We start from the raw sequence: 24,913 nt of genomic DNA, 5'->3' as shown, positions 1-24,913 counted from the left end.
CCCGGCCTCGGCCCCCCGGGGGCTTCGCCTGGGGCCCGGCCCCGGAGTAGGCCCAGGCCGGGCGCTAAGGCCGCGGGGTTGCCATGGCAACGGGCGGCAGCGCGGAAGCCCCGCCCCCCCGCCAATCGCAGCGAGCTCCCAGCTGCCCCGTGACCGCCATCGGTTCGCCGGCCAGCCTTTGATGCAAGCGCAGCCAATCGGCTGAGGGAGTCACCGCGCTTCAGCCAATCAGCAGTCGGCCCTCAACCAATCGTGGCCTGCCTCCCTCCAGCCACCCCCCCCGGCATCTGCCCTACCTGCCACTCACATCGCTCGCCCAATCACCGCCGCCCTTCCCGTTGAGCCCCGCCCCCTCCCCTCGGACGCCATCTCGGTGGCGGCCGCCAGGAGGCGGGATGGCGGCGCGGGGCGGGGCGGGGCCGGGCCGGGCCGTGCGTCACTTCCGCTGTCAGGTGGCCGCCGAGCGGAGGCCGCGGGGCTGCGGCTGCGGGAGGCGGCGGCGGCCGCGGCGGCCCCGGGGCCATGGGTGAGCGGGGGCGGCCCGGGGCGGTGTGGGAAGGGCCGGGCACGGCACCGCTCGGCCGCCCGTGGTCCCGGCCCCGCGGCTCGGCAGCCGGGCAGCGCGGCCGGCAGGGCCCCACGGAGGCCGCGGGGCCGGGTCTGTCACGGGGGGCTCGGCCCAAGGCCGGGGGAGGGGGGGGGGGAGCGGGGACGGGCCGAGAGGCGGGGGGAGGCCGGCCGGGTCCCCGCTGTGCCGGGAGAGGCTTCACGGTTTCCTCTTCGGGCCCCTCCCGGTCCTCCTCGGTGCCCCGCAGCCCTCCCCGAGGTTTCGCCGGTTCCGGGTCTCCTTCCCCCGCCGGTTCAACGCGTGCCGGTGTCTCCCTGAGGAGCTGGGCCCGGCCCCGAGCCCCCCCCTCGCGGGGCAGGACCCTGGGGACGGGGCCCGTCCGGTGCCGTGTGAGGTCCTGGCCACCAAAACCAGGGCTCCTGGCCTGGGGGAGTGAGCGGGGTCTGTGCCGCTGCCCAGCACGGCTCTCGTTGGGCCCCTCAGCACAAGAAGGACATCGAGGCCCTGGAGCGTGTCCAGAGAAGGGCTACGAGGCTGGTGAAGGGCCTGGAGCACAAGTCCTGTGAGGAGCGGCTGAGGGAACTGCGGGGGTTTGGGCTGGACAAGAGGAGGCTCAGGGCAGACCTCATCGCTCTCTGCAGCTGCCTGAAAGAGAGGTGTGGGGAGCTGGGGGTCAGCCTCTTCTCACAGGTAACCAGGGATAGGACCAGAGGGAATGGCCTCAGGTTGTGCCAGGGGAGGTTCAGGCTGGAAATGAGGAGACATTTCTCCTCAGAAAGAGCGGTCGGGCGTTGGGACGGGTTGCCCAGGGAGGTGGTGGAGTCACCGTCCCTGGGGGCGTTCAAGGAGAGGTTGGACGTGGGGCTTGGGGACGTGGTTAGTGGGTGATGGTGGTGGTAGGGGGGCGGTTGGACCAGGTGATGGTGGAGGGCTTTTCCAACCCTAATGATTCTCTGGTTCCTGCAGTCAGGACCTGGTGAGCTGCTTTTTGTCATTGCAGGCAAAGCCTTGCCAGCAGCCCTGGCTGGGGGTGCAGCAGAGGGGCTGGATGTGCAGAGCAGCGCTCACACGGTGCTTCTTGCTGCAGCATAACCCCGAGCTGTTGGTGCTGATGGCCTCCTTGCTCGGGGTTTGGGTTTTTTTGCGTTGTGCTGGGTGACGGAGGAGGCAGCAGCTGCTGATTTTCTGCTCTTTGAACATGTGTGAGGGGAGAAGAGCTCAGCCAAGGTGGAGTTGGGGCTTTTAACACCACTGCAGTTCCCAAGACCCTCTTTCATCCCGCAGCTCTGTACGCTGCTAGGTGGGGTTTTTCTGCTCCCTTCCCTCTCAGCGGCAGACTCTGGGGGTGAAATCTCCAGGGAACTCGTTCCTGCACAAAGCCCGTAGGTTTTGCCGGTTACCTGAGCTCTGTGTTTGGGCTTGATGCAATCGCGACTTTCTCCTGCTGCAGAAACGCTTCTTGAAAGCACCCTGGCAGCTCTGTCAACAAAACGCGTGTCCGCTGCCGCGCGACAGCACCCGTGCGCCTGTCCCGCTGCCGCAGGTGACAAATGGTCCCCGCGCTGCCCGTGGCTTTCAGTGAGCAGAAATGAAACGCTCCCAGGAAGGGGCTGGGCTCGCCTGTTGGTGAGGAGTTCTGCTGGGCGTAGGGGAACCCGGGCGTTACTGGGAACCGTTGGAAATTTGTGCGGGAGCAGGGCCTCGTGCAGGTGGCTGCGGGCGCGTTGCCGTGGGCAGGCTGCGAGCGAGCAGCCCCTGGGCTGAGCCGCCCGGATGTGGGAAGAGTTTCCCTGATGCCGGAGCGCTGCTGCTACGTCCTTTTATTGTTTCTTTGTGGCATCCGCACCGCTGGTTTGGTCACGCAGCCGCGGTACGTAAAAGCCCCCTCGTGTCCAGCTGCTGCTTGTCCTCGGGATGTCGCTGAATTGTCTCCGGACGCCTCGCAGGCACCCAGCTGCTGCCTGGTGAAGGGCATCCTGCGGATCCTGCCTGAGCTCCTGCTGGACTGGAGGAAGCTGTGCTCCTGCTGTAATTTTCTGGGTGAAATAGTCTGATTTCGTTAGCTGTTGTCCTTTTTTTTTTCTTTTTTTTTTTTTTTTTAAACTTGCGGTGCATCAAAATGCTTTTGCGATACAAACTAGAGCAACGCTAGCGTGGCGCTAGGAACTGGTGCTTAGGGACAGGAATAGGGTCGGAATTAACCGTGTGGGTAACTTCTATTATTTAGAAGTCCCTGTTATTTAATACCAAGCCGGGGCTCGGCGAGCAGAGTATCGGTGATGAGCCCAGTATCGTTTCCCTATCGAGCCGAGCGACCACACCTGGCTGTAAAAGTGTCAGCGCGCCTGAGTCAGGTGAGAATCCGTGTGTGCGTGAGGAAGGTCCCGCTGCGGTGATTTATGGAGCACTGAACGCACACGGCAACGTCAGCTCGGATCAAAAACCCCAGCCTGGTCCTGCCTGGTGCAGATTTTAAGGGCAGTGCCCGTTTGGCTCGGCGCGGGCGTCCCCAGGGCTGCGGGTTTCGCTCCCAGGCTCTCCGGTGCTGCGGGGAGAAGGGGTTAAGCTGGAGGTGGTGTTTGTGTAACCCGGCAGGGAACTCCCAGCGTGAGTCCGGGGTTGGGATGAGTCCTCGAGCCGGGGTGCTGATGCATCAGAGGGGTTTGGAGGCAGCGCTGCCACAGCTGCCAGCTCGTGCCGTGGTTAGGGCGCTGGATTCCTGCGCTTCGGAGCTTCCCCCGGGGGCCTGGAAGGGATTTCCTCCCCCGTGTGTGGTTCCTGCAGGTGGCCTCGTCCCTACAAAGTCGCGGACCGGCAGCAGCTGGAGTGAGCAAGGTGCGTGGGGGTCCCCTGGTGCCACGGCGGCTGCTGGCGGCCACCTCGACTCCCCCATGGGGCTCAGGGTCCGGGGATGGGGGTGCCGCCTTGAGAGCGTGGCTGTGCTCGGGGAGAGCAGCTCGGCGTCCCGCTGGGAGCTGGCTGGGGCACGGGGAAGCAGCTCGGTGAGTCTCCGCGCGTTTCCAAGAACTTTCTGAGTCAGGGCTCCTCTTTCTGGAGGAGGCGTCCCTTCCTGGAAGGGCTCGCGGCGCCGCACGCGGGTTGCACTGTTGGCTCTCTGAGTCATCCGGTGGACCTTTTTTTTTTTTTTTTTTCCTCTTTTTTTAATTATTTATATTTCTTTTGCAGAACCGTTTAAACTCCCAAAGCTTTTGGTGCCGTAGGTCTGTAAAAGTTAATGCTCCCGTACAGCAAAGCGACCAAAACAGCGAAGCCGATCCGACCGCCGCTGGGCGCAGGCAGAGAAGCTCCCAGCCACTCTTCGTCGGGGCTGGTTCGTGCTCCACCTTGCAGGGCAGCTGTCCTGGGGCAGCCCTGCCTCTCCCCGAGCAGCAGGTCTCGGGGTCTCGAGGGAGGGTGTGTGGCAGGGCGAGGCGATGGCCACGCTCTCGCTGCCATCCGAGCCTGTTGCTGCTGCGCGTTCCTGCGCTGAGAAGTCGGAACGTAGCCCGGGTTTTGCTCGCTTCGTGTTAATCTTTGTCAGACCGTAGCCCAGGGTTTGTTCGTTTCATGTTAGTCCTCATCTGGGCGTTTAGGTCCTGTCCAACATCGCTCCCGATGAGCTGGAATTTGCCACTTAAAAACAGAAACGAATGAATTGTGACCTTCGTTCCAGCTCGGCGCCGAGTGCAGTGTTGGGCTGCCCAAAAACCAAACCGTGGCAAACCCCGTGTTGGGGAGGGGTCTCCCTGTCTGGGCGAGGACAGGGGGATGCAGGAGCCTGGGTGAGGCACAGCGAGCTCGTCCCGTCTGCAGCGAGCTTCTCGAGGGGTGGCAGCAGAGGTAATTCACAGCTGGTGACACCGGGGGGACGCCGGTGGCTGGAGAAGAGCAGTGTCTGCGTGTCCTTCTGGGTTGTCTTTCTAACGTCGTCGCACTAGAAAGCGTAACCACAGAGTGACCTGCTTCGTCCCCCGTGAGATAAAACCAGAAAGCGTCGCTGAGGTTCTGTCAGCTCTTCCAGTTTCTTAACTGGTTTCTGTGGTGCTGAGTAATCCTGTTAACGCCCCAAAGGTGCTTTTTTTGTTGTTGGTTTTGTTTTTTTTTTCCTGCTGTCAGTGGTGGCTGCCGGACTGCAGGCCCTGCCTGCTCTTTAATCTGGGATGAAAAGGGCAGCTGCCTCCTCTCGCTTTCCTTTGTTGCTGTGCCGGGCACCGGAACGTCGCGCGGTAACTCAGGAATTAGCCCGTGTCCTTAAGCTACGTAATTAAAAGACGTTGCATCGAGGCCTGCAGAACGATTTGATTAATAATTCCATTAAAGGCAGAGCTGGTGCGGTAAGGAGCTGCGGCCGCTCCTCCGGTGAGGCGTCGGATGCGGCGCGTCAGAAGCAAGCGGTGGATTTCTGAGCGAGGCTCCTTGTCTGCGCGAGGGAGGCCGTTTGTGCCGCAGATGGCGGGGCGGGGGCGGCTCGACTCGGTTCGAACAGTTTGTTTTTTGGGGGGAAGGGGGCGGTGAACCCACCCTGCGAGTACCCACGGCCGCGTCCCTCGGGTGGCGGTTGGAAGGATGAATGCGTTCGGTCCGGCTCTGCGGCAGTGTTGGGTGCTCTCTCTTGAGACGGATCTTGCTGAGGTTGAAAGGAGGATTTTGTAGTCCTTAGGGCTGGAAAACCCCAGCTGCCTGGCCCGTGAGGCTGCCTGTAGGTTGCTAGAGGCGTGCTCTTCACCTTTTGAAGGCTGACCACCTCTTCCACAGGAACCCTCCCGGTCCTGAGCTCTGCACCACGTCTGAATTTTGGAAGAGCTCAGTTTGCAGCCGAGCGGGTTCCCGTGCGGGGCTCCGCTTGCTGCCTCTTCGCTCCCTCTGCTCGTTGTGCTGGAGGAGGGACCCTTGTGCGGTGCAGCAGTCCCTCACCTGCGTGCTGTGAGTAAACCCGTCCTGGAGAAGCTCTGCTGCCCCGGCCGTGCTAGCAGCAGGGTGAGAAGAGGGACCCAGCGTGCCGTCAGGACAGGACGGATCCCCATCGCCCCCATCCTGCTCCCAGCTCCGAGTGCCGAGGGTTGCTGCGGGGCTGGCGTCTCCGTTTCCAGCTGCGGAGTAACTTTAAGCCTAAAACTAACTTCAGGCTTGTTCTTCCAGCACACAGTGCGGTTATTTGCGTCTGAGAAGTGCCGGCTTTGTGCCGCGAGCGCTTCCAGCAGCGGAGCCCCTTGGAATCAGAGCTTTGTGTCGAGATGAAATGGGTTCGTGGGTAGAAGGCACCTGCTGGCCCGGCGGGGAGGGAGCCTCCCGCCTTGCAATTGTGGCTGCTCAGTGTATTTTCCTTAAGCCCTGTCTCAAAACGCTATTTTTAGACCCGTGCCGAGTGGATGGCCCCGGTGCTGCGGGAGGCTTACACAACGAAGTCCGCGGCCTTTTGACCAATTTCCTTGCTCTAATCAGGGTTACGCAACGCGCAGAAAAGGGAACAGTCCTCCTGCCTTCCGCTGCGCCTGCCCCTGCCTCTCCTCCCTTTGTCCCGAGACCTTCCTGCATCCGACTTCCCTCTGCTCTTTCCACAGAGGCGCTCAGCACGAAGCGCGCTCACGTGGAAGCCCAGAGCTGGAGGCAGCTCTGGCTCCTACGGGGCAGTCCCTTTGTTTTCTGTGGGGTTTTGCTGCCCTCGCTGTCCCCGCTGCCTTGAGGCCCAGCGGATGCTGCGCGGGGAGGTGGGATGCAAAGTGCCCTGGGTGGCACGAGCAGGGTCGTCCTTCATCCTTGAGCGCACGTTGGTGTTTCCTCTCCTGCTCCCACAAGGATGCTGCTTGAAATTGGAGGGTGTCCATAAAGAGCAGCCGGGCTGGGGAACCTCCAGAAGTGCTCCGCGCACAGACAGCTCGTCCCGAAAGCGCTGCTGGCTGGCGCCGTGCAGCCTGCTCGTCCCGCCACCCCCCAGCCTCCTGGTGCTGGCAGCCCGGCTCCCACGTGTTCCCCACATGCCTGCCGTCGGTGGTCTGAGCGATTACTGGGTGTGAGCCAGCCTGGGTCATCAAACGGGCGTCGTGTGCGGTACCTGAGGGGTAAACGCGGAGCTCTGGGGATCAGTGCGGTTCTGGAGGGTCTGTTGTAAATGGATCCTTTCTAGTGGGGCTGGGTGAACCATTAAGCAGCGCCAAGTGCCACTAGCTTGATGTTTTTTTTATGTAAAGAGTCCAATATAAGCTGTAACAAGGAATCAGTTTGCAGTGGGGATTTGTAAGGGTAGGGCTCGATGTGGTGTTCTCTGCCTTTTGCCAAAATTGTGCTGTTCTAGTCCAGGCTTTAAGCATCAGTCTTACCGTGACTTAAAAATTACGTCCCGTGATGAAGGTTCTGTTGTGGCAGCATGGATATACTTGAGAGGTGGTTAAAGCAGGCAAGCCAGTGTGCTGTGGTGGAGGTTAAAGTGCAGAATGTGTGTGTTTGTGCTGTGCAGATGTGTGTCACATCACAAAATGTCACTGGGGGCCGTTGACGCTCGTGTTTGCCTCTCTGCGCAGGGCCATGCGTCTGTGACTCCTTGGTGACTAAACTCGTAGAGCCCTTCTCGTTCTCTCATGTGATAGCAGGAGGTTTCGGGCCCTTTCTGAGCCAAAACAAACACAGATGTCTCAGGCTGCAGAAGTCTGGGTGCATACCACGTTACTGTAATCAGGAATAATCCAGAAGCGCAGCATCAAGTCTATCTCGTTTCACGTTACAGAGCCCTCGACCTCTCGACCATCCTGCCTTCTCCGAGGTGATGACTTCTGTCTCCTGAGACGTTGGAAAACCTAGTTTGGAAGAAGAGTCAAGATACAGTTGATGCTGAACTACGTGAGTGCTCAGATCATTTTGTTTACGATAACGCCGTTTGCACCAGAGATTCCTATCCGGCTCCGATTGCACAAGGGTCATTATCTCAGAGTTTCTGTGCAGTGGGGTTTCTCCTGTGGAAATCTTACTCATAAGTTTCCAGCAGGGCTGATTGCATTGCGAGGAGTGGAGAGCTTTATAAGGCACAACCAAACGTTAGGGCAGGGATGGGGAAGGAACAAAGCAAGGATCTGGAGATGCTGAAGCAGCTGGGCCTGGTAATGTTTCTCTTTCCCAGATGTGAACTTTTGGTGGAATTCAGTAGTGCAGGGCTGTGCAGCCTGCTGAAAGGCTTCTCGCCTAATCTCTCTCGCTATCTCTGACCTCGGTGACAGATACTGCTAGATAATTAATGCAATGAGATCACTGTTGTGGCTACAGAAAGGGTGGGGCTGCCAGAGGGTGAGTGTCCCAGCCTTGTTCAAAGTATGGTGATTTATCAGTCTCTGACTTGCTGAAACTCTGAGACCTTTTTTTTTTTTTTTTTAAACAAGTACAACCCAAAATATTTTCTTGGTCTGCTGTAGTGACCTCTTAGGGAAGACCAGCAGGGCTTGGTTTTGACTTGCTCAGAGTAAGAAAATGGATCTGTGCTTAGTTCCTCCTCTCTCCCAGCCCCCTTAGAAGAAAAAAAATCAACCTCTGAAATGTCAGAACACGGACATTTGATGTGTAGATATTTGTGAAAGCCTTTGAAACTATTTTCCAAGAGAGAAAGGTGAGGAGAAAGTGTATTGGAAACACAACTTCAGTTTGATGGAGCTGATTTACACTTGAGCATGCTGCATGTGAAGGACTGCTTGGCAGCAAACGTGAGAGGTTCTTTTCCTGCTAAGCCAGAACAGGACTTTGCTTTGGGGAAGAGAAGATTCAGTGACTGAGGCTTGAATTTATTTGGCCCTGTAGGTATCGGTTTTTCACTGCCACCTCAGATTCTCTTTAGGTTTTTGAGTAGCCCAATATTCATGTTGGAAATCGGATTTTCTGCTCTGCCAGAATAAGCAGAAGTTGGTGACTTCTGGTTGCTTGTGCTCGAGAGCTGTGGTGGTATGAATGGGCCTTGGGTACTGTGATGCAAAGTTTGAGATTCTCATCTGTTAGATTGAATTGTGTGCTACTGGTAGTGCCAGAGAGCCCACGTCCTGACACCGCAGCGTTTCCCTTCATTAGAATATCAATTAAAGGCAGGTAGCAGGGCTGTAAGCTGAACAGAGCATCCTTCCTGCGTGAGGAGGCTGCAGCGAGGCAATGTTCCCCATGTCAGACTCAGATTTCAGGTGTTCTGCTCAGTCCAGTTGTATGGCATGGAGATGGATGGAGGAGGCAATAAAAAGCTTAGAGCCTAACGGGGTACAAAGAGAGAGGACTTATTCCAAGACTAAAAGTGCCTTTTTGAAAAAATCATTGTTAAGTTACTGTGAAATTCATTTAATTAGTGTGTGTTGGTTTTCCGTGCCCTTGCTGGAAATGGTGAAAGATATCGTTCATTTTTAAGGTCAGCTGCAATGTCGTGTGCTCGTGGCTGCTCGAGGAATAGACCTGAACCTCTGGGGTGCTTGGTGAGCTGGCTGCAGGGGAGTTCTCTGAATGGATCTGCACAAGCCCATAGGCTGAATCAGAAGTAGGCACCCATGCAAAAGGATAACTTAGGCATCTGCTTTCAGAGGTTTTTTTTTTGAAATATGTTAATGTGCAAACTTGTTTTTGCTGTAAAACAAGCTCTAATTATTTTGACTTGTTCCCACTATGTCTCTCAAACAAGCTGTTCTAGGAAACGTTGCTTTGAATAATGAGCCTGATTTATACCTTCAAAATGCATTAAGCCTCCAGCCCACAACTGGGCTATCAATAAATGAGCCGTAGTTGTGTTTTTTTTCCACAGAAGCACGAGTAGGCAGAGACAAGTGCATCAGTAAGTGAAAGCCTTCCTGTATGAAATAAGGGATAGTATGAGGAAACTAACTCAGTTGCTCACCAAAATGCGATCTTCTCTCTCTTTCAAGAGCCGAGGATGAAGCGGCGAGCATCAGACAGAGGAGCTGGGGAAACATCCACTAAGGCAAAAGCTCTTTGTACAGGGATTTCTGGAAATAATGCCAAGAGAGCGGGCCCTTTTATTCTAGGTAAGCAGGGAGGGTTTTCTTCCTCTTTAGTTTTCAAGATAGAGAGCTGCTGATTGCAAAACTGAAAATAAAGGGAAAAGCAGATGTGTAACTTAGCACCTTATACCAGAGCAATTCCCATGATGTAACAGAGCAGCAACCCTTGCAGCTGGTCAAACTAAAGAGATTCGTAATGCTAATGCAGCAAGGCAGGCATGGCCTTTCAGATAAATGTGAACCCTTGCTTTTACTTTTACTTTTTTTTTTAACTACATTCTTAAACTTTGATAAAAAAGCAAATTCAGAGGCTTTTCAGTTAGAGTTCTAGGGATGTGTTTAACCCATTTTGCCTGGAATATTCTGTCAAATCAGCATGTAGACAGCTAAGTAATGCAGTAATGGCTATTATAATGGATGTGTGCCCGGGCAAGGCCACTCTGCTGGCTTTTAAGAGTTGCTAGAAAAGTTGTTAGTTTGGAACGAGTCGCATAAAGTGCTAAAAACTTGATGGACTTTAACATGATGGACTTCCCAGTGGAAACCAATGGGTAATTCGATCAGAAGTAGATTTAAACTGAAGAGGGGAGACTGTACATTAACCTGAAATTTGGAGTTATCTCTGCACCCGAGCAGTCCCTGCAGAGGTTGCAGTGAGGCTCGGAGGCGCTACCAGTAGTTGCCGTGGGTGTTGCTAGTAAAGGTAAAAGCTGTGTGGTTCAGGCATGCAGAAATTTGAACTTCTAAATACAGCTGTGCTGCGTGTGGGGTTCTTTGTTAAATGGTTTTCTAGTGAAGAACCTGAAACATTGCCCAAAAAGGGTTCATAGCTCAGTACCACTTTTTTCTTTAGATTGTGCTTTGCGGAAAGACAGTCTCCAGAAAAAAAAAAGGAACTTGACTTAAGCTAATGTAAACTGCGTGACACTTGAATACTGATGTAATCCCGAATTAGTCATTTCTGCTTAAAGGAAAACAAGTCTGTTTTTGCTTTGTGCTGTTAGGTCCACGTTTAGGTAACTCCCCTGTGCCAAGTATTGTTCAGTGTTTGGCAAGAAAGGATGGGACAGATGACTTCTATCAGCTAAAGGTAAGCAAAACGCAGGGGTTCCACATCTTCAGAGCTCTCTAACTTTTGCCCTCGCAGCGAAGCGCTTGCAGCAGTGTCTGGTGCAGGCTGAACTGAGGGAAATGGCTGCTGGAACTTCCCCTCAGCAGGGCAGCCCTGCCAGGCACCACTGATCTGGTGTGGAGATTGGCTCTGAGACGAGGGCCGCTGTGGCTGCTGTTCTCCTGGGGCTGTCCTGGAGCCTTCAGGTCTCCACCACGGTACCTGAGATAGTGGTGGCTCCAGCAGGGAAGGTCACTTGGGGTATTTGCAAAAACCACCTGAGCCTGCTTTCCTGTGTTAATCAAACTCATGCTGTGCGTTCTGCACAGCTCTTAGTTCAGACAGGGTTTGTGGCAAGTGTACGAATAAGAGTAATTACACCCAACTGTTAAATACACGTGTGAATGCCTGAAATGTGAGAGCTCTGGGGGCATTTGGGTTTTTCTGGGAGTTGTAAAGGTCTTTTCCCTTTTCCCGAAGATTCTCACTTTAGAAGAAAGGGGTGATAAAGGAATAGAAACGCAGGAGGAACGACAGGGCAAGATGCTGCTGCACACAGAGTATTCTCTCCTTTCCCTGCTCCACAATCAGGAAGGAGTGGTTCATCATCACGGGCTCTTCCAGGTACAGCTGGTCACCGTGCAGGTTGGGGGAATGCCAGGAAGTGCTGTTGGCTTCAGCTGCTTTTGTTTAATGTACGGTTCATGCTGACCCCGTTCTTGTGCATACAGGATTAGCAGCACACCGCTGAGATTAATCAACGCTGCTTCAAGCGAGCAAGTTTGTGGCAGGGCCTTGTGATGTAACGGGGTTTGGGATTTGGGGAGCGTGAGAACAGTGAAAGATGGGGCAGGCACACCGTAGCACACCCTTTGATACTTGTTGTTTGACAGTGACTCCTGTGATATTGCACCTGAGGCCTTTTAAACCTTGTGTAATGGCCGTTTATAGGCTGCCTCCCTGCTTCTCAGGGAGGAAAATAGCTGCTTTACTGGTGAATTAATTTGTGCTCGTAGAGCACCTTTAGAACTGATGTTGTGCTTTCCAGTCTCTCTGCTGCTTAATGATGACTTGTAAGGAGGAACAAGTTGCCAAGAAACTGCTTCAGCATGTTAAAACAAACTAGTAAATGTGCTGATCAGCATCTCCAGTGAATTGTGATGCTGTTAACACCCTGAGAACTGTTTATGGGTACGAGGGACTGGTACGAATTACCAGTTTGGATGTCGGAGTCGCTTTGCTTGCTGGTTAAATTTTGTCAACAGACATTTCACTCGAGGCCATCTGTGCTATATCTTAAGTAAACCAAGCCCGAGTCAGTTGTGTCCTGTTTAATGTTATGAAAGAACTGCTGCTTTTGTCCTGAGATTGCTATTTTTCTGATTATTGATGTCTTTGATCCCTAGTATTCAGTCTGTACCACTGCAGAGCTTTTTAGGCTTTATCTAAAGGTGCATGTTTCAGCATCAGTACTGATATACACACGTAAACAAATGGCATTTACTTCCTCTGGCTTCTTTAAGTACAGATCATGCATCTTCTTTCTGAAATCCCCACTCGGGACAAAGATCAAGGCCTATAATTGCATTCACTTACTTTGAGATCAACGTGCATTTATTTTCTAGCGCTCTCTGTGTCAGTGAGTATGTCCAGATAGCTTCCCTGAACTATTGCTCTTTTTTTTTTCCTCCCTGTAGGACCGAGCTTGCGAAATTATAGAAGATTTAGAAGCCAATAGAATGGTCAGAAAAATGAAGAAGCGCATTTGTCTTGTGTTAGACTGTCTCTGTGCTCATGATTTCAGTGACAAAACGGCAGATCTGATCAATCTGCAGCATTATGTCATTAAAGAGAAGAGGCTCAGTGAGCGAGAGACGGTTGTGATATTTTATGATGTGGTACGAGTGGTAGAAGCATTACATAAGGTAAGGTCTTCGTTGTCCCTTTCTGTGCTGGAGGGCTTGGTCTTCTCCTGTTAGAATGAGATGTTTTAAAGCTTCCTTGTGCAGGCAGTGGAAAGGTTATGAAGGATGGGTGTTCCAGCCATTTCCCAATAGGTGTTCTGCGTAAGACCTCGTGCCCCGAGCCATAAAAGAGCGTTCCCTTTCCCTCCCCTCGGGTTTCTCGATGATAACGCAGCATTTGTTGACTGTGGAGAGGGGCCAGGCTGGACTCGGTGCAGATCAGGTGAACTACAGTGTTATTAACCTCAAAGTGGTCGCTGAAGATTAGGAGAGCAGAGGTTAATCAGATGTAGGAAACACTCCAAGCTATTTCCTTTCGAAGCAAAATAAATCTCAATGTAAGAATTGATTTGTGAGATCAAAACCTCAAGCTGCAAGTTTGAGATCGATGAACTAGGAGCTACTGGAACAAAAATAGATTCTGCTGATGTCTGACTTCTTACCCTGTAAAAAGGGGCTTCCACCCTTCCTCGGCAGAGCAATGAATTATATATCGTTTGGTAAAATGATCGTTACTGAGGTCATACTGAGCCCGGGCACTTAAGTTTCTGGCCTTTTGGTTTCATTCAAGTCTGTCCGGATGTCCAAAGGAGTGAATTTGCTTGGTCTGTACCTTTGAGCAGAACTGAAAATGAAGCGCACAGAGTACCCAGAACGCAACCAGACTAAAAACCTTAATCTGGGTTATTTTGAGGTGTCCCCTCGTGTTAGGCGTAGGACTGTGGGCATTATCATTTTTTTCCCCCCTGCTTTTCAACCCAAAAGCCAGTGTCTTCAAGTACTGTAATTAATTTAACATAGTCACCATTCAGTGTTCCTTCTGTATGTGAGAATCAGCTCTGCCTTTCTTAATTTATATCTAGAAGGAAGCAAACTACCTAAGGAGATGGGTGGTTCCCACCTGTTTTGTTTTAGTCTGAGAATGAAGACAACGTAATTTCAAAAGATGCTTAGTGCTTTGGTCTAAGCATTGAATTTAGACAATTATGCCTTTGCTCACGTTTTACTATTACGTATTTTACAGAAAAATATTGTGCACAGAGACTTGAAACTAGGAAACATGGTGCTAAACAAAAGGTAAGTCTGCAGGAGAGCTGCTGTTCAGGCAGTTCTTTTATGCTTTTTCCCTGAAGTAGATGCTTTATTAGGAACACAACTGAAGGCAGCAATCATTGAGAGCGCTCTTGTGTGAGAAGGCTGAGGGACGTGGAAATGAGCTGCACAAAAATACAAATCCAGTTCAGAGTTTATGGGCTAATTTCCAAAAATGAATTGGGCCCAACTTAAATAGTTCACTCTTCCACCACGCTCGCTGACATCATGTCAGCACTTTCTGTTGGACTCCAACTTCTGAAAACTACATTTTCTAGTAATTCAGAAACCTGTAAGAGAAATGCTTCTTACAAAAAAGAAGGAACTGAGATGTGTTGAGTAGTTCTGTTCACGTAACTCGCTTTCCATCGCGCTAAAGGAACTCCCAGCGCTGCAGTCTGCACCATAATCACAGCAGTGTTAGATCTTTGACTGCTACACTGCTGTGTTTTTGCTAGCAGTAAAATATTTACTTATCTAAACAAAAGCTCTTCTGTCTGTGTTTGTGCTTGAAATAGCTTCCTTGATGCCATTAGCTGCTTTGCTGCAAGCCCCAGTTTATAAAGCAGTAGTATCCAAAGTCTTGGATGCTGTGCAGGCACCGGAGGGAGCAGCCCTCCTGGAGCAGAACGAGCAGCATCAGTGGGGCATGGCCTCAGCCCAAGTGAGAGGCAGCTGGGGGCAGTGTACGCTTTGCCTGGTGGCTCCTTGGAGTTTTCACTTGCCTTGATTTATGTGTTTAGTTGGCACGCTAGTTCCAGCTCGTATATTTTGCTGTATTCTTCAGTATTACATTACTGGCTAAATATTTTGCGCTAGCCTTAAGAATGAGCGGAATTCATTGTCTTTTCACACTCTGTCTGGTTTTCTGTGGAATGAATAAAAAATTGGAAGGCTTTAGGTCTGCAGGCTTCCGGAGTCTGCACAAAGCACGCAGGTTCACCGTGGTCACAGCTTGCTCTTGCCTTTTTTTTTTTTTCCTCTTCCCTAATACTGTTTGAAAGCAAACAGATTTTTGCCTCTTGAGGTTGAACTCCGTGGTGTCCCCCCACCCCCAAAACACACACGTAACAGCCAGTAGTTTTCAGGGAAGCCTGTGAATTGTTTAGAGATTTTTTTATATAGCGATTTTAAGATCAATATCTTCTGCTTGCTTGTTTGATTCCTCCTTGCTAGGAAGAGGCAGGCAAAGGTTGCTTCTTTAAAGGATCCACCCAGAGCTTCCCTCCTTTTCTGGGCAAAGTGTGCAGTGGAGATACCTACAGCTAGAGCTGCACGCACAGGGCCCCACTAGCAAGAAAGGGAAGGTATTTGAAGCTCTGACCGTACTTGCCAAAGTCGTTCTTTGCACTGTGTGTTATGTTTTGGCTTTTTACTCGTAAGACCATCAGCTCTGGTGAGGAACAACTGCAGCCTCTGAAGCAGTGAGTCATTTGAAAGGGTGGGTGAGGCTTAAGAATAGATTACCATGGAGAGGACCAGTCATCTGGACTGATCAGAAGTGTTTGTTCCATTCCAGACGTGCTCACAAAAGAGCACCAGGTCTTCTCTGTTGGCTGGGGAGCGAAGTTAGTTGTGTGTCACTCTCCGAGGCCCTCATTAGGCTCCTGGGCTAACGAAAGGTCCCTCGGACGCTGCCCCCTGCCAGCTGCACGTGGTGAAGCCTCACAACAAGGTCAGGCTTCCATGTAGTCAGCGCAGTAGCTGGATGACTACAGGTTAAATCAAATCTCAGGGACTAAATAAAACCAAGCAACCCCAAACGTTCGAGCGTCCTTTAGAACACTTCGTCTTGTAAGTCTCTAACAAATCCCACAAATTGCTATTCAACCAGGGAAGTCTCCTGACAGTTGAAGCTAACACTTCTTAAGCACGAGTCTGTCTTAATAATCAACTCTCCGTTGCCAGCCCACGCTTGGTTTTATTTCACTTGTCTGTGAGACTCGCTGGAAACATTTCTTGATTATTTTGACTGACTTAATTCGTGCTTTCAGGCTTTTTATTGTGTAATATTTTTCAAGAGTATAGAAGTCTTCTAGGCAGTGTTTTTCTGCTCAGTCCTGTAAGCTATATGTCAAGAGCCAAATTACCTGAGTGACAGGGAAGATTTAATGTGGTAGTAATTCTGTAACGGGCTCACTTTGCCTTAAAAATATCGTTAATTGGAGCTGGTGATGCCGTAGGGAAGTAGGGGTATCAATACAGAAATTGCATGTGCCCGCTGTTCTCACCTTTTCTGAAGTGCTTCAGTGTAGGAGGCTTTTTGATGTTGATTAGATCTTCCCTCTTTTGTGAAGAGCAGTCCTGGAGACAGGTAACGCCGCCGTGGGACTCTTGCAGTGGGGTTGTTGGGCAATGTGCAAGTGGTCACACCGAACCTGATCATGTCCTGTGGTCACCCACTGAAGATGCTTAAGCAAGCAGTGCACAGTAGGGCTTGCCTAGGGCAGCCCTTCCTGTAGGGTATTTTCCCTCAGCTTCCAGAAGACGTGGGAAGGAGATGCAAGGTGGTTAGGGAAAAGTAGAGGAGAATCAGCTTTTAAAATAGGGTTTTACTTTCTTAACGTTCATGCCCTACAGTGGTCAGCAAGCACGTAAGTGCAGGTCCTGGTGCTGCTGATCCCTGCAGGGTGCTGTCAGGCTGGTCCTGGGAGGTGGTCGTGTGGCTGCAAGGTGTCACCGTGTGCCACTAAGGCTGGATGTAGGTTGTGTCCATAGCTGTAAAACGGACTTTCTTGTTCTCTCTGTAAGAGCCTTGCAAGCTGTGCTGACGGGTGTAGAATCTCTCCCTGTCAGGATGGTGTTGATCTTGCAACTCTGCTCATCTTTTCCCCGTAGACATCTCTGTTTTGGTGTCAGCTTCCTCTGTTTGTGCTGTTTGGCTCGTGGCACAATGCTTCTTGTTCACTGATGCCTTCTGATTCTCCCCAGGACTCATCGAATAACCATAACGAATTTCTGCCTTGGGAAGCACCTAGTGAGCGAAGATGACCTGCTGAAGGACCAGCGAGGGAGCCCTGCCTACATCAGCCCAGATGTGCTCAGTGGTAGGCATCCCATCCCTTTGCTTCCTTGGTGGGAATTCACAGCCCCTGCTTTTAACGTTAGCTTCACTTTTATTCGTGGCTCTTAACATTAAATGAAAACTACCTAATTCTGCTCCCACGTGTAACCCACCTTTTGAGATCCCCTTAATTAGGTCCCGATTATGAGACTTGATCTATTTTTTCAAGTATCAAGGGAAAGTGTGAGTGTACCTTGTCTTAAGGTTAGTCTGAACTTCAAAGCTAATTAAAAGCTCCTTGCCTGTTCCTAAATAAGTCTGACTGCAAACAAGATGTTCCAGTTTCCCACATCTGAATTTTATTCCTGAGGCTTCGCCTGAGCTGCAGGTAAATCCCTAGGACTAAGCCAATTGTCTCAAACCCCTGTAAGGTCAGTTTATTGCAGGCAGTGCAGCCCAAGGAGCAGTTGCAGCAGCAGCTACTTGTTTCCTGAAGGGAACTGCTGACCCTCGGGGCAGCTTCTGAGCTGACTGAGAGGAGTTGCTAAAAAACAGAGGAGTGATCATGCCAGGCAAGCCTAGCGGTGTGTTTGGCCTGCACCTTGTCTCCAGCAGAGGCCTAAAGCAGATGTCTAGCAGAAAGCAGCTTTTCCTAAGGTTCTCCACCCTTCTAACTGTTTGCAGTGCAGGGACTTTCAGAAACAGATGGGGTTTCTGTCTGTTTAGTTGCTTCAGTAGGTTTCTCTTCCCTGCGGTCTGCTGCTGTGCTAGCTTTTGTGCTGGCAGTAGCTGAGCAGGCAGTGGTTTTGCTCTCTGGTGAGCTGGACTAGAGTGTTAGAGGGTGCATTTACAGTTCGGGCTGTGCATTTGAAGCATCTCTCCATGCAGACTCCAGTTACTAAGCATTAACTCATGTCATGGAGCCGTTCTGTTGAGCACAGATAATTCCTTTGAGCTGGAGCTGAACTGCAGGGTGCAGCCCAAGATGACCACTAACACATCCCATCTGCCAAGGGTTATCCATTGGCAGGGTCAAGCTTGTGTTGGGATGATGGTAAACTGCCCAAAGCTGGCCGGTAGGTCACTAGCACCAACTGTTCTCTGTACAAGCCTGCAGTATGTTGGGCAGCACCCCTTGATGGTGTGCTCATGGCTAGTGTGAAATCCAGAACCCCTGCCAGCCTTCTGTGCCGCTCGTGTGCGTGAGGATGCTGTTAGAACACCGAGAACTCCTCTGCAGAAGATTTGGGTCGTTCCTTGCTGGTCTCTGGTCTCCCAAGCTTTTGTATCTCAGAAACACCCTCAGAGGGAGCTAGTCCTTTCTGCTCTCTTTGTGAGAGCCGGCAGACTCACCCCAGTTTGTTGTCAGGTTTACAGGAGGCGGCGATAAACGCAGCTGAGCTCTTCGTCGTGATCTCTCAGGCAGGTCTGAGGCTGCTTCCCTCCTGGGCAGGACTAAGCCAGGAAGGGAGGCAGAGGCAGGCGGGGATGTGGGACGCGTGTTTTTTGCAGGCCTTTCCTGTTCTGCAGGATATCCTGAGGCCCCCATGACCAGATGGATGACAGGAGCCAACTGCTCTGCAGGAGCGTGGAGCGGCTGGGGCTCAGCTAGCTGCTCTCTGGTGAAGGTGGCGTGGAGCTGCTCCTTCCTGCTGGCTCGGGGTGCTGGGCTGGGCTGCAGGCACCCAGCTGCTTCCGACAGCCCCTGGTGGTGCATTGAACGGCCTCTCTGTGTGCCACAGTGCCACAAGGTGCTGAGCACACCGCTTTTATTCACTTCTCTGACAGCTGAGGCTGTCCAAGACCCAGCCTCACATACAGGACAGTGCCTTGCAGCGGCACTGCCTGGACTCCTCACCTTCAGGTGCAGTTGCTCTGTGCTCCAGCTCCGGTGTCCCCACACACAGCCCTTCCTGTGCTCTTGAAACTGCTTTTCCAAAGTGGCTCAGTCTGCAGCTCCCCTCCGGAGGCAGAAAGAAAAGTTACTTGAGGACAGCTCAGGCTTCGCCACCATCTGCAGACTCTGAGCATCCCTCTGTCTGCATCGCTAATGCTCCTGTGCGAGAGGAACCTAAAAAGCCTGGTGAATTGATCATTGTTGTAGTCTCTGGGAGAAGCTGTCTTCTGCTAAGAGGTGGCTCGCGTTTTGTGGCTGCTGAAATGTCACAGCAGGAAAAGCTGGAGGAGGAGGGAGAGGTGCCTTTTTTTTGAGCATATAAAGCAAGGAATAATTAGTACAAATAACAAATGCTGCAGCGGTGACTCACCGTGTGAGTCAGAGGAAGTCATTCCCTCGATCCTGTGCTGTGGTACAGCCGTGGAGTTTCAGTTCTGACCCTCGTGCGAGCTGCTGTTGGCTGATTTATGGAGCCGCTGAAGGGACGAGCAGCGCTTCCACCAAGTGGCTCCCAGGGCCTGCTGGGCCCGCAGCAGCTCTCAGGAAAACCTCTGCGGGGAGGCTCTCGCCTTCGCAGCTGGATCCTGCAGCCACCTCTCGGGATCCATCCTGAAGGCCCAGTGCCATCTCGATGCCCTAAATCTTCCCCTCCACCTAAATCCCCCTCGCCGGCAGTGTGGTGGCGTTGGTGTGAGCATCAGGCCGCTCCTTGCCGGAGGAGCACTTGTTCTTTTGGGGCTTTCCTCCCTGCCTGCCCTGCTTCGTGCCTGCCGGCCCTACGTTCTCTTCTCCCCTGGCCTGGACTCGCAGCAGGGTGGGTCTGTGGAGCCTGCAACGTTCAAGGTGGTGACAGTCTGCTGGGGATGGAGAAGGGGGCGAAGCAGGTGTCTGAAGGCAGAGCTACAACAGAAGGAACCTTCCGAGAAACTTGAGCTCCTCATTGTGCTGCCGGTTACTGAATGGATGCATTTCTGAGCGGCAGCACTGCAAGGCTGCTCCCTGGGTTCAGCTGTACCTCTGTGGGGCAGATGTGGGCTGTCGTGTGAGCTCCCGCACTGTGTGCTTCTGTTCACCTGATGCTATCAGATCACGTCCTAGCCGCTCAGCAAGGAAAGCATCCTCTGTAGAGACAGGATGACAGCTCTGTGGGGACCACTGGTTTGCTAATTTGTGACAGAGGCACCTTTACAAGAGGTTCTCGGTGGCCTCCCGTAGGAAGGCTCGAGCATTTTGACCAGTGCTTAGAAAAGAGGAACACACGCAGAGGTTGCTTCAGAGCTTTTACCTCTGGCGGTGGGCTGCAGGGGCTGGCAGGACTGTAATTCCTGTTGCTTTTGTCTCTTCCTGTCTTAATGCTTTTGTCTCCTCCCTCCCTGCAGGTCGGCCGTACCGTGGAAAACCCAGTGACATGTGGGCGCTGGGCGTGGTGCTCTTCACCATGCTCTATGGCCAGTTCCCCTTCTACGACAGCATACCTCAGGAGCTCTTCCGCAAAATCAAGGCTGCCGAGTACACCATCCCCGAGTGAGTACAGCCTGTCCTCGGCCAGGGAATCAGCCTCGTGGTGATTCCTGGGGTCAGAGCAGTAGTGGCTCCTGTGCTTCCTGACCCCTGCTCCCTGCTTGTGCATCCTGCTGCCGACTGCCCACCTCGGAGACGTGGCCTCACCTGTGCGTTCTCTCTCCCAGGGATGGGCGGGTCTCAGAAAACACTGTGTGCTTGATCCGAAAACTGCTGGTCCTGGATCCACAGCAGCGTCTGACAGCGTCTGAAGTGCTGGATTCTCTCAGCTCCATCATAGCATCGTGGTACGTTCGATAGGAGCGAGGCAGGAGCGTGGCATCTCCAGCCTCGAGCTGTGTTAGTGCAGCCGTGGTCAGCAGGCTGCTGCCAGGCACAGGACACCAGAGGGTGATCTGTGAGAACTGCAGAAAGTCTAAAATCCTGTGTCTGAACCACTGGTGTCCGCGGGGGACACAGCCAGCACGGTCAGTGCAGATGCTTATCACTGCCACAAGGGTTGCATTCTGTAAAACAATAAAATTGTGAAACAGTGCTGGGTGCAGAGAGGCCTTCGCTGCTCCTTTCTCTCCCTTGCCCCAGATTTGACTTTAAAAGTCTAAAAGACTTCAAAGACTAAAGTCTAAAGACTAAAGTCTAAAAGACTTCTTGACTAAAGTCAAGAATATCATAGCTGTACGTACACATGAGGCCAAATACAGACACTTCCTGCAAGCTTGTAATTAGGCTTACACTCTTAAATAAAATCAGGCATGAGATCTCTAGAGGAGAAGGGCCAGGAGACCCTAACACAGAGGGGTGTGCTGCAGTTGCAGGGTGGAGACGCCTTTTAAGGGTAAATCTCATGCCAGGACTGGCAAGATCCAACAGCTGGGGTGAGATTTCGGTGGCACACCCCAGCAGAACTGCATCCTGGCAGCGTGTGATCTATGCAGCCCTCTCATCAGCCCCGTGACCTCCTGTCTGTGCCGCACTGTGCGCTCAGGCCGAGTTCTTGTGCTGCCTGCTGGGCCGGCTGTGATTTTTGGAGCTGTGGCTGCTTTCTCTCCCACCTATGTTAGCTCCGCATCCTGTTTAAAAACAAAAAGCAAGACTCTGGGGATGACGACGTGATTTCGTGCGGAGCTCCTAACGCAGCGCTCTCCCCGCAGGCAGTCCATGTCCTCGCTGAGCGGCCCCTTGCAGGTGGTGCCAGACATCGACGACCAAGTGGCTAACCCTGAAAACCCCCAGGAGGTAGGTGCGGGAGGGCCACCCCCGGTGCTGGGGCTGCGGCTTTGTGGCGGTGCTTCGTTTGGGCTGGCGGTGCTCGCCGCGCTTCCCTGGGCTGCATCTCCTGCTGGCCTAGCAGCCCTCAGCACCTGCACACCCAAACTGCTTTTCCACATCCCTGTGCCACATTTACTCAAAGAATGCCCATCCCTCGTGGCCTCCAGCCTGCCGAGCTGCATGGCAGCGAGCTCGCTGGCCCCGGGAGCTCTCCTCGAGCGGTGTCTGCTTGTGTGCGGCTGGGGGCTGGGGCAGGGGGAGCGGTGCTGGCACAGGCTCCCTGCTGTGCTCTGCATCCTGCTCTCTTGCTGACGTTTGTCCTGGTGGAAGCGGTGGCCTGTGACCTCGCCAGCTCGTTATCCTCAGCTCGTTATCCTCAGCTCGTTGTCCTCCCGTGGCTCAGGCCAGTCGGAGGCAGTGGCAGAGGGGCTGCTTGTCAGGAGGGCTGCTCCTGGCCGTGGCTCTGACGAGGCGGCTCTCCCGCAGGTGAAGGTGACGGAGGAGTGCTCGCAGTACGAGTTCGAGAACTACATGAGGCAGCAGCTGCTCCTGGCGGAGGAGAAGAACACCTTGCACGAGGCCAAGAGCTTCCTGCAGAAGCGGCAGTTTGGGAACATCCCCCCCGTGCGCCGCCTGGGCCACGACGCCCAGCCCATGAACCCGCTGGACGCGGCGATCCTGGCGCAGAGGTACCTTCGGAAGTAGCTGCCCACGCCTCCGAGAGCACAAGCGCCGCCCTGCAGCCCGCCTTTCACGTCGCCTACCACAGCTCAACAGCAATACCGGTGTCCCGCGATGGAGAATAATGTAGCAATTCTTCTGAGCTCTGTTCGGGGGCACGAATCGCTCTGGAGGGAGAAGACTTTTTTTCAAAAGCTAGTTTTGGAAGCAGCAGCCTCTTGGCATCTTCTGGAATCTGTTTTTTAAATCGAAGCCTAGATGACTAATCTGCTTTTAATCATGACTGTAATCTACCTCTCTTGTCTTTTTAACCATGCTGTTCTCTGGATCGAGCAAAGCCTGGGGGAAAGGAGAAGACTACCAAGGGTGAAGCTGGCTTGCTGGCACAAGAGTTGCGGCCGTGTAGCATGGAGAGCCGGCTGACGGCGTTCGCTCCGTATGGTTTGAATAAGCTTAGATTTATCCGGGTTTCTTGAAAGCAAGGATTTCTTGAAGCCTCCCACTTCCTTTCATCTGCATCAACCCTTTTGTTGGTCTGCCCGTGCCGCCTGCTCTGGTGCAGCCTCACGCTCGGTGGCCTTGTGAGGGCTGCAGCACCCCGGGCGGCGCGTTGTCACCCGGCGTGACCCGCGGCACGGGACGGGACTCGTCCTTGCAGGCGATGGCTGCAAAGCCCAAATCGTGTCTGCAGTCATTCAGAGGTTGTGCAGAACTTGGCCCGGCTTGGCCTTTGACCTCTTTCCTCCCTTTCACTGATTCTTTTAGTTCCGTAAGAATATATGATTTAATCTTTTTTTTTTTTCAGTAGCTTACCTAAGGTGCAGTTAAAATTGCATTAATTCTGATTTAGCATTTTTCACACTTCAGTTGTGGTACAGATATAATATATGAGTTACAATGTGAAAAAGCTTCCCAAAATAATCCGCCTAGAGTTAGCAAGGGGCTGGCTGAAGTCTCTACTGTATTTGTTCCCTCGCTTATCTTGCCACCCGGCCCCGCCACCGCCCCGCGTGGTGCCGAGGCTGGAGAAGGACGCCCCGGGTGGTCACCCAGGGCCGTGCTGAGAACGGGAGCGGTCGTTTCTGAGCCTCACTCTGTGAACTGGATGCCTGTCTTGCCAGATGACCCGTTCTCGCACGGCGCTCCTGCAGCTCCTGGTGCCCCCCGGGGCCTCCTGCTCGGCGCGGGGCGCTCCGGCTGCCTCCCCCTGTCCCCGTGGGCCCCTTTTGGCACCAGGGAAAAGGGGCGAGCAGGGGCAGGGGGGCTTCTGTGGCCTTTGGCTGTAGGTGCTGGCTCCCTTTTGGGGCTGGCACTGCTCCCAAAGCCCTGGGGGCTGTCCCCGCTGCCCTTGCCCTGCAGGGAGCGAGCAGCGTAGCGTGTTGTTGCCTTCCCTTGCCCCAGGCAGGCTCCCCGCCTGCACCCTTCCCCTCCAAGGCCGTGGCTCTCCATGAGGGGACCCCGCTCACGGCCACAGGGCTTGACCCAAACTCGGGGCAGCACCGGGCATTACCTCCTGCCTCCCCCTCGCCCAAGCACCCTGGCAGAGCAGGCAGGTGACTTGTGAACACTAACACAGACCGGAACGGTTGCGCCAACCCCAGCCAGCTGAGCCAGTAGCTTCAAGTCGTAGCCTTATTTATTGCAAGGATGGTCGACCCGTCCCTCGCCCCCCCCCCCACCCCGTGCCACCAGCAGGGCCCCCCCCCCCGGCCCCAGTTGCGCAGGCTCTGTCCGATTTCTTCCCCTCCCCGTCTCTCCCCCCACCTCTTTTCTCTTCTGTTTCCCGAAGATAAAGCAATATTCTGGGGACTCTGCGAGGCTGCGCGGTGCTGAGCGCTCCCGCACGGTGAATCGCGCTTGGGTTAAAGCGAACTGGAAAATTTGGGGGGGGGGGGGGTCGTGCATGGGGGGCATGAGCGGTGCCGGGGGGAGCGGTGCGTGACACGCTGTAGAAAAGGTTCCTATTGTAAGGAAAAAAGGAAAAAAAAAAAAGAAAAAAAAGGAAAAAAAAAAAGTTTGTATAAAGACTTTATTTTTGTACTGCATCCAAACTCCTCCTGCATGTCGGCAATAAAACTTGGTTCCGAGACCCAGGCGCGCAGCGACCCCGCGGGGACGGGGCCTGGGGGGGGGGCCGGGGGGGCTGCGGTGCTCGCGGGGGCGCGCAGGGGGCGCTGCGGGGGCGCGCGGAGCGGAGCGGAGCTGCCCTGTGCGGCCCCATAGCGCCCCACATCGCCCTGCATTGTCCCTAAATCGCCCCTTATTGCCTCAGATCGCCCTGCGTTTCCCCACGGTGCCCTAAGGAGCCCTGCATTGCCCCAAATCGCCCTCCTGCGCCCCACGTCACCCTGCGCTGCCCTAAGTCACCTTGAATAGCCCCACGTTGCCCTGCACGTTGCCCCAAATCGCTCTGCACATTGCCCAAAATCACCCCGCATTGCCCCAAATAGCCTGGCTTTGCCCCATATCACCCTACATTGCCCCAAATTGCCCTGTATTGCCCCCCATCACCTTGCATTGCCTCCCATCACCCTGCCCTGCCCCGGCAGAGCTCAGCATCATCCCCCACAGGTCCCCGCATGGTGCTGAGCCCCTGGGGCTGATCCAGGTGCCCTGGCAGAGCCCGGCCCTGCCCGCAGCGTGTATGGGGCCCTGGGGTGCGGAGCCTCAAGCTGGAACCCACCGAGGTGGGGCCGGGCCCCATCCCCACACCCTCGTCTTTGCCCCGTGCTGCCGGAGCACCCCGTGGTGCCATCCTGCTGCCGGCTGCAGTGGGGCCGAGGCGCTGCTCCACATCTGGTCTCTACACGGCCCCACAACCCCGGGGAGCTGGG

At 53.8% G+C, this 24,913-nt stretch overlaps 1 protein-coding gene across 4 annotated transcripts; it reads left to right on the top strand.

Moving 5' to 3' along the window:
* The first annotated feature begins 431 nt into the window (after nucleotides 1-431).
* On the top strand, nucleotides 432-24,167 carry STK40 (serine/threonine kinase 40). 4 transcript variants are annotated; one of them, XM_035562104.2, is made up of 13 exons: nucleotides 432-526; nucleotides 7,290-7,402; nucleotides 8,937-9,000; nucleotides 9,445-9,564; nucleotides 10,545-10,630; nucleotides 11,132-11,275; nucleotides 12,349-12,576; nucleotides 13,640-13,692; nucleotides 16,639-16,754; nucleotides 19,988-20,132; nucleotides 20,297-20,416; nucleotides 21,281-21,365; nucleotides 21,885-24,161. In XM_035562104.2, the coding sequence occupies exons 4-13, from the start codon at nucleotides 9,453-9,455 to the stop codon at nucleotides 22,101-22,103; spliced, it is 1,308 nt and encodes a 435-aa protein (XP_035417997.1). In that variant the 5' UTR covers nucleotides 432-526; nucleotides 7,290-7,402; nucleotides 8,937-9,000; nucleotides 9,445-9,452; the 3' UTR covers nucleotides 22,104-24,161. The 4 variants fall into 4 exon arrangements, with proteins under 4 accessions (XP_035417997.1, XP_035417995.1, XP_035417993.1 ...); XM_035562102.2 differs by having other exon boundaries at nucleotides 8,937-9,062; XM_035562100.2 differs by lacking the exon at nucleotides 8,937-9,000 and having other exon boundaries at nucleotides 21,885-24,167.
* The last annotated feature ends 746 nt before the right edge of the window (nucleotides 24,168-24,913 follow it).

Source organism: Cygnus atratus, chromosome 23 (genome assembly GCF_013377495.2).
Source record: "Cygnus atratus isolate AKBS03 ecotype Queensland, Australia chromosome 23, CAtr_DNAZoo_HiC_assembly, whole genome shotgun sequence".
Classification (NCBI taxonomy): domain Eukaryota; kingdom Metazoa; phylum Chordata; class Aves; order Anseriformes; family Anatidae; genus Cygnus; species Cygnus atratus.
The sequence above is the reverse complement of the archived record's forward strand: the minus strand, read 5'-3'. Positions and strand labels throughout refer to the sequence as shown.

Excerpts from the sequence above, each read along its gene's own strand:
- STK40 (XM_035562100.2), top strand. The coding sequence starts at position 9,453 with ATGAAGCGGCGAGCATCAGACAGAGGAGCTGGGGAAACATCCACTAAG. Across the intron at positions 9,565-10,544 it reads AGCGGGCCCTTTTATTCTAG|GTCCACGTTTAGGTAACTCC; the intron begins GTAAGCAGGGAG and ends TTGTGCTGTTAG. Across the intron at positions 20,417-21,280 it reads AGCTCCATCATAGCATCGTG|GCAGTCCATGTCCTCGCTGA; the intron begins GTACGTTCGATA and ends CTCTCCCCGCAG.